The sequence below is a fragment of the Strongylocentrotus purpuratus genome, unplaced genomic scaffold, assembly GCF_000002235.5.
Source record: "Strongylocentrotus purpuratus isolate Spur 01 unplaced genomic scaffold, Spur_5.0 spur5_contig_262, whole genome shotgun sequence".
NCBI classification, from domain to species: Eukaryota; Metazoa; Echinodermata; class Echinoidea; order Camarodonta; family Strongylocentrotidae; genus Strongylocentrotus; species Strongylocentrotus purpuratus.
In genome coordinates, this window is record NW_022144911.1 from 2,182 (window position 1) to 10,215 (window position 8,034).

Below are 8,034 nucleotides of genomic sequence, written 5' to 3' on the forward strand. Positions count from 1 at the left end.
ACAGTTCAGTTGTGTAACAAAATGCTGTATTACTATATGGTATCAGCCAAGTCACTGGACCAATCAAAGTTTAGATATCAACTTACGAACCAATCACAGCTGAGATAGTAATACTTTTGGTATACCTTGGCAAAGTAGTGAAAACCACAGAAATGTACAAAGCTTCTCATGTACATTGCATGCAATATACAGCTTATGTTATGTATTTCAAAAGAGATTTCAAAAAGGAATGTCATACTATACGAGTAATAAATGTTTGAATGCAATGGTAAGAATAATTTCATGAGGTGACAACTGAATGATCTGTGAGCCGAAGCCGAGTGGAATGGAACATGCCGTCTGTCACCAAATGAAATTATGCTTTCCACTGCACGAATGTGAAACATTCATTATTTTTTTATACGACACCTGAATAAATCCTCGTCATCTGAACTTCAATTTACCATGGATTGGATCTTCTATTTTTGCGGTGCATCCGGGGCTTGGGTTGGGACAAGTAATTCAATGACACATGATTAATGACCACCAATCAGGTGACAGGGATATATTCAGCCGTTGTAGAGTAGTGTTCTAAGCCTCTGAGCTTCCAAACCCGTCACCATTTGGTTTTCCTTTCGTTTCACCTCCTTGCCCTCCGGGTATTGCTCCTCACTTTGCTCCACGATGCTTGCCACTGTGTGTGCCGTCTCAGAATCCAGGGTTGAGGACTGGTGACTCCGAATTTGCTCCCAGTCCATGTCCTCGAAGGTCATCCCTGCATAGCTGACCTTCTGACTCGTTTCTTCTTGGCGACGGCAGGGGAATCATGGGAAGGATGTCCTAATTTGCTCGGGTCCAGATCATCGAAGGTCATTCAGCATAGCTGACCTTTTTCACCCTTCGTCCTTGAGGTTTGGCTCCGCGGGGAGCGTCTAACCTTCCGTCAAAGGGCAGGCCATTGTCAATGTCACTGTCGTCCTCGTCATCTGTCGGAAACTCTTCGTCCAGGAAGTCGTCAGTGTCCTCACTGGCATCGTCACCGAGTCCGTCCTCTTCTGTCGGTTTGGAATGCTCTTGGCGCGATTCTCCTTGAAACCCGGGGTTTTCGATTCCGTGAACCTGATTGGGTTCGCCATCTTGATTTGGACGCGGCTCGCCGCCATCGTGATTCTGATCGCCGCCATCTTGGTTCCTGGGACTGTGGATCTCGGCTGCGTGATCGAAATCTTCGGTGTGGTTAATAATGATGTCTGGCATTGAGATGAACTGGTGCCCGGCTTTCTCCTCCTGGGTGGTTCAGCTTCTTCCTTTGGTGGGGCACCATTCTGCTGGGATGCAGGAGAGCCTGCTGTGGTCTGCTGCTGGTTGTCATCTCTGCTAGTATGGTCGCCTGTCACAAAACCAGGAGATATGAATGTCATTGTTGGATGGTCTCTTATACAGGATAGTTTAAAGGGGGAGGGGTCAGGACACGGACAACTAAAAAGTGGGGGGGGGGGGGCACTTGAATTTGGAATCCAGATGACCAATTTGCATTCTTGGGTCATGGGGGAGGATACTAAAAAAATGTGTTTTAAAAAATATCTTATTTAAGATCACTTAAAAAGCATATGACACATTTGCAATAACTGCAATCCTTCAAGGCATAAGTTGTATTAAATAGTGCTTTTAGTGCACATCTTTGTAACATAGAAGCTGAACTGGTTTTAAAAAAAACCCCACACATAGCGTTTTCTACAAAATCCTAATCGATTTAACAATCATCAATAAAATTTCATTCATTGTGATAGTCACTGAACAATGGATTTCAAAGTTTAAATCACCACCCTCCCCCCAAAAAACAATAAAATCTGCATATGTTTGCATAGAATTAACATAAATATGCATATAGACTTACCCCTTTGTCTGAACCGACCAATTATATTGGACGCCACATCAGACACGCCCCAGATTTGCTTGAGTGACTGGGCGAAGCTGAGCCTGGGTTGGCCTTCAACCTTGTATCGTCGGTAGTCAAAGGCGTAATTAAATAGAAGGGCAACTAGGACCATCTCGAAGCACAGCAGAAAATTCTGCAAAACAAAATGGATATGTTAAATATAAATAAAAATAAAATACAGAGTTTTTGATGCAGAAGTAAAAAAATTCTGTGTTGGATTCCTAAAAGACGCTTTTTTCAAGCAAGACGGGGTTACTTTATCTAAATGTTGATTCCGATTCTATTAATTTTGAAAATATAAAGCATTTGTCACAACCATTGTCATCTGTGCATTTTTCCCTTTAAGTCAGATTTTTTTTTTTCCAAAAATATATCAGCCCCAAAAAACACAATTGCAGACATGATAGTTTTCTATCTTAATAGGATTTCCAAATCTTTTTTTCGTCTTTCATTTCCAATTATTTCCTCAATTTTTTTTAGCATTTTGTACTGTAGGCATTACCCTTTGGGAGTTTGCAGGACACCTTTTCCTATTATATTTTTTGAGGGTCAAAAACACGTCTGTGATCAAGGGCGGATCCAGGGGGGGCCAAAGGGGGCCATGGCCCCCCCCCCCAAAACGAAACCAATTTTTTTTTTTTAATGTGACATCGCAATAAAGCAGGCAATGAGCACACCACCATCTTTTCCTAAAAAAAAATGGTTAAAGTGGTCAGAAATTGCCTCAGATCGCACCACAGAGCATCTAGAATCCAAAAATTTTTCGGGGCCCTAGCGGGCCCCGAACCCCACGCCGTAATTTTTTAGACCCACTTTTTGGGGGGACCAAAATTTTTTTTGCCCCCCCCAAAAAAATTGTGTTCTGGATCCGCCCTTGTCTGTGATTGGCGCACATTATTTTCAGGCATGCAGTCAGAATTTTGTAACAGTCCTCTAAAATCCGCCAATCGCTGTAAAGAGAAAACGTAGTCATAACGCCAAATAATATTCATCACTGCATGAACTGCCACCTTGCCTACTATTAAACTGACCTCCCACATGGTGGCAAATTCCTGTTTGTCTCCAACAAAACCCGGGTAGCTAGATTTGATTGCTCCATAGTTGGCCAGGAGACGCAAGAACATCGTCTGAAAATGGTCGAAGAAGAGCGCCAGGTGGACGCCGACGAACTGCGAGCTGGACTTGGGTAGCATCTGGAGTTCCTCGCGGGTCACTTTACGGAGAAGGGATAGGCAGAACATGGCGCACTGGTGGGAAAGAGGGAAAGAGGGCCGTGAGCAAGGCGAAAGGAATTGGGATGGGAATCGTTCGAGCAGTCAGTGGCAAGAGGAGAAGTACGGGACGTATATAGGTTGATCTAAATAAAATAATATGGGGTGTGGAGGACATTGTGGCGTGATGCGCACGAAGGCACATTTTATATTTTTGTTCAATTCAAGATTTTAAACGGGGAACGGGGCGGGGGGGGGGGGAGCGGACAGGCATTTGTTGGAGGGGGCGTGGCCCCGTCCCCCTTTAGTTACGCCACTGAGTAATAACACACATTCTTGTTTACTATACTCCTGAGGACAATGCTTTGTGTTTTCCTTTGTCCCTGTAATATAACGCACTCACATAAGCACACAAACACACTACAGAGGACCGTTTTGAAAAAAAGACCCAACTCTCGAGGACTGAAAGAATCTGTTGTTCTCCCTTTGTGTGTCTGTCCCTTGGGTTATGTAGAACAAGTACACCCCCCCCCCCCAAACACACGTACACACAAACGTTTGTTTATGGTGTAAATCGAAGATTTTCTAATTTGTTCCTCTTCCCTTTTCCTTTGTATGTACTTTTTCGCAACAGCTCTCATTGGTTTTGTACACGTTTTCTGATCAAGGTCGTCCTCGATTTGGCCCTGTCCTCGATTCACCGATGATGTTGCACGTGTGTGTCCTCGATTTACACAATAACAAACGCTAGCATACATACAAGTGTGTATTTGCCTGCAGTATAGGGGACCTCCTATTGTCCCTCTTTTGTTTGTACCTTAACTTTTTGGGACGACCTCCCACATGTTTTGTACATGAATCCAACTTGGGGACCTCTCGGGAATTGGGGACCCTATTGAATGCAGAAACAAACTCACCACCCCTACCCCCTTCCCCACGGTGATCTACCACTGACTTCTGAAGTATTGAACTACATAATTATTAATATTCTCGTACTCACAATCTGGGCGATAGTTAAGAAGATCGTCACCCATAGGTATGCACCATCAGGTGAGAACCACCCTTGCAGAAACGTCTTGGTTTGAAATGCAGTTCTACATATCCAAGACAAAAAAAACACACCAAAAATCTCTTTTAAAAGAGATGAAAATATGACTCATTCTAATATATTTTAGTGCCTCGGTTTTCCAAAACAATACTCGCAGCAAGCCTAGTAGAGCTGGTCCAGGGCGCACAGATTATATTAAATTGATTTAGAAAGGCTATTCACTGGATAGTCTTTTAATGCATCTGGGTGTAAAGAACCGGCCTGATAGCCCAATCGGTAGGTGTTTACGGGTATCCTACATGATGGCAATGCCCGGCTTGCAAGTGACAGATAAGCCCTTTTCACACTAGAGCTTCTCAACCCGGGTTGAACTCAACCCTGGGCGAACCCAGTGTCGCTCTGGGTTGATTTTTTTTTTGATTTTTCAAGCCCGCGTTTAACCCCGCATCGTTTCACACTTGTTTCATGCAAATCAAGCTTATCATGCTCAGTTACTACTGTCTTGAACCCTGGCAAGAATTTCAACCCGGGTTGAAAATCTCAAACCTACTAGTCTGGAGCAGGATTGAGTTCAACCGGGGCGAAATCAATCGCGGGGTTGACGCAGGGTTGACGCAGGATTGAAATTCTTTAAGTGTGAAACGACGCGTGTTTTCAACCCTTCGTCAACCTGCGTCAACCCCGAGATTTGTCTAGTGTGAAAAGGGCTCTAGTCGGGGAGTCAGTCGGTCAGTCAATCAACTAGTGAGATAGATATACCAAAAAGGCACTATGTGTTGATCCTTTAAGACCAGCAAAAATAGCAAAATTTTAAGCATGATTGTTGCGTTGCCTTTATGTAATCTGGAAAAACCACAAATCTGTATACCGATCGCATTTTGTTATTGTAACAGCTTTTCCAGTATGATATTTTCTTTTTGAATTCGTTGAGTCAGAAATGGTCGAACTTACAGAGAGATTATGGTGAAAAATTATCCGGATGATCTTGTAGCTGAACATGCCGTACTTGCATTTTTGAATAAGCCTGCAAAGAAATTATTAATGTAATGAAATGATCAAATTCATCGTCATAAATTGTGCAGGCATTACGAATACATTTGTTTAAAGTTTAACCCTAACTCCCTAGAGGATGTGCAAAAATCGTATTGAAATTGGAGGATTCAGGACAGTTAGGGATGATGAAATTTCTACTTTTATCAACGAACATATGGTGTGTTTGGAATCGGGTAGAGCAACTTAAGAAACAACGAAAAGTTCAACTTGAAGACGAAAATCGGTTTCCAAAACAGTTCGCGATGCAGCCACTGATCTTCGTAATGTTCAGAATAATTATGTGGGAAGATTGGTGAATGGGGGTCCATCAAAATAAATAGACGTAGCTTAAATTTGTATCCCTCGTGTTTGAAAAAAAAAAAATACTTAAGTTTATTAAAGCCTCCACAAGAAATTTCAAAGTTTAAAATTTGTTGAAAATTCCTAAAATTGACCGTGCAGTTTTCCCTGGTAATCCTTTTGTTTCATTAAGTGGAAGGCAATATAGGGTGAGTAAAAACCGAAACCCAAATGGCAGGACCAATTTTTGAATGAGGTTTTGCATGTAGCACTTTCAAAATTCAGGATATGAAAGGCCCAACTTTGTTTAGTACAAGGATAATTCAAATCACTCATGCACTTTTTAAGTTACAGAATTCGAACACAAACACCGTTTTAAAAATCCGTCCACGGATCACAAAAAGTAAGTGTTCTTTCAGCAAACGAAAACAATTCTCACAGGATGCATGTGAATTGTTTTCGTTTTGCTGAAAGAAAAAAAAAACACGTTTTTTATCCGTGGACAGAATTTTAAAAATTCCGTAACTTAAAAAGCACATGAGTGATTTGAATGATTCTTGTACTAAAATAAAGCCCATTGATTCGGCTTTCATATCCTAGATTTTGAAAGTGCTACAGGCAAAACTTCATTCAAAATTGGACCTGTCATTTGGGTTTCGTTAATTGTTTTTGACTCGCCCTGTATAGTTCAATATAGAGCGTTAGTATAGCTGATAGAGTCATATAAAACTTTGGGCTTTTTATTTTTATCTAAAATAGTTTTATCTGATCTTCTTGTGGCATTATTTAACACGCTGTTCCATTCTTGTTCTTTGCTCGATGACCTTCGACCTGAAATCTGTAATGTATCATCATCCCGCTCATTGGTGCTACAGCAATTTTGTTGAATGTAGACGCTGATAAATATCGAAAATAAATAACTTTACCATTCGCACAATAATGTTCAGGTAATTCAAAATATGTTGTTGCGAGTTCACCCCCCCCCTTCCTTAAAAAAACATAACGTGTTGGTGACTCTCTATGTATATATTTATTTAGGCCGAAAGAATCATTATTTCAAGTTAAAGGCCTCTGCTTCGGATTTTTTTCTTGCATTTTCGGCTTAAAGGGAATATACAACATTTGCAACATCGAAAAATAAAACTACCAAGTTTTTTGCGAAATACCTTAATAGGATGTTGGTAAATGACAGTCTAAAGCATCCTGTAAAATTATGGCACCTGGTATACTGTCATTTTCAAGAAAAGTGGTATTTTTGTATCAATTTCCAACGCTGATCGGCCGATCAGCGTTGGAAACAAACTGGCTTTTTTTCAAATACTGGCCCCAATTGACCATTGCACTTGTTTGCAATCGATTACAAACCTATGAACGGGTACGAGCCAGCTAGACTGGTTCCTTGACCTTACAATTCCCCAATGTATGTAAACTGCTCTGTTTCTTCTTATATGAGTCAGGGGACCAGACTACAGGAAAATGATCGTTTTTATTGGGTTTTTATAGCATTTTCGAACCCAAAACCTCCAAAAAGTCAGTGTGACTATATTTGCTTTATATTTCCAACCCCCCAATTCCATCCATTTCTGAAAAACAGCAAAAGCAAATGATGTATATTCCCTTTAAGAAACAAAATGCAACCATTTCGGGACTTCCAGCCGTCTTATGTTTAATTTTGCTCCTATATTAAGTGAAGAAAACTATTGCAGTATAAAATACACTGCTCAATGCCATATTATGACAGTTTTTCACTGGCATGATTCGAAACTACATTGGGAAGTTTTCTCCACATACGAGTCCGGCATCGGCCTATCCGGTTCGTAAGTGACTGCGTCAGCGCGCGCCGCACTGCTGATTACTAGCGCCCATTGGCTAAACTCCCCACATTCTACTACTTCCAGTCCCAATGGTTCCAATGCTACTACTTGTGGAGTGGGCGTGGTTTAAGTTTCAATGACGTCACACTTACGAACAGGATTATTCGCCTCACCTCTTGTTTGGCGTCGCCTTCTTCCAGCAGAAAAGGGTGCGGGACCTGATCTGCGGCTTCATGGCCAGGCGATTGTCAAAGTTGGGTACCTCTTCGAAGAACGCCACGAGGTAAACGACGTAATTATAGACGAGGACGGCCTGGTACAGCTGACGGATCGACTCTAGGTAGATACCACTGTCCGGGAAACGGAGCGCGAACCACTGTGGATTGAAAAAACGACAAAATGTTATACGAATCGAGAGAGACTTTACTAGGTACAAAACTCAGATTCAGATAAAAAAAAACTCCAGTTTGAAAGTTTCAAATATGAACACGACTAATAAGTCTTGTATACACAAACGGCACACAAAATCTTTAAGAGTAGGGCCCAAAGTTGTTTTCCTGTTCTATTTGATGTCTTCCATTTTGCCAGAAAAATACCCACCATGCACTTGCGACCTCGACTTTAAACATTATCTTGCATAATAATGACAAACGAAAGCTTCTACTTACAATAGTCAGCTCGAAGATGGGGATCATTAAGAGAATTCTGAAA

At 41.5% G+C, this 8,034-nt stretch overlaps 1 protein-coding gene across 1 annotated transcript; it reads right to left on the reverse strand.

Annotated features, from left to right (window-relative positions):
- Nucleotides 1–849: 849 nt before the first annotated feature.
- On the reverse strand, nt 850–8,018 carry LOC115922798 (transmembrane protein 184C-like). Its single transcript, XM_030982500.1, has 7 exons — nt 7,992–8,018; nt 7,497–7,699; nt 4,130–4,223; nt 2,950–3,165; nt 1,877–2,051; nt 1,247–1,369; nt 850–1,205 (listed from the first exon to the last, which is right to left on the reverse strand). Exons 1-7 carry the CDS (start codon nt 8,016–8,018, stop codon nt 850–852), a joined length of 1,194 nt encoding a protein of 397 aa, XP_030838360.1.
- Between the last annotated feature and the right edge of the window lie 16 nt (nt 8,019–8,034).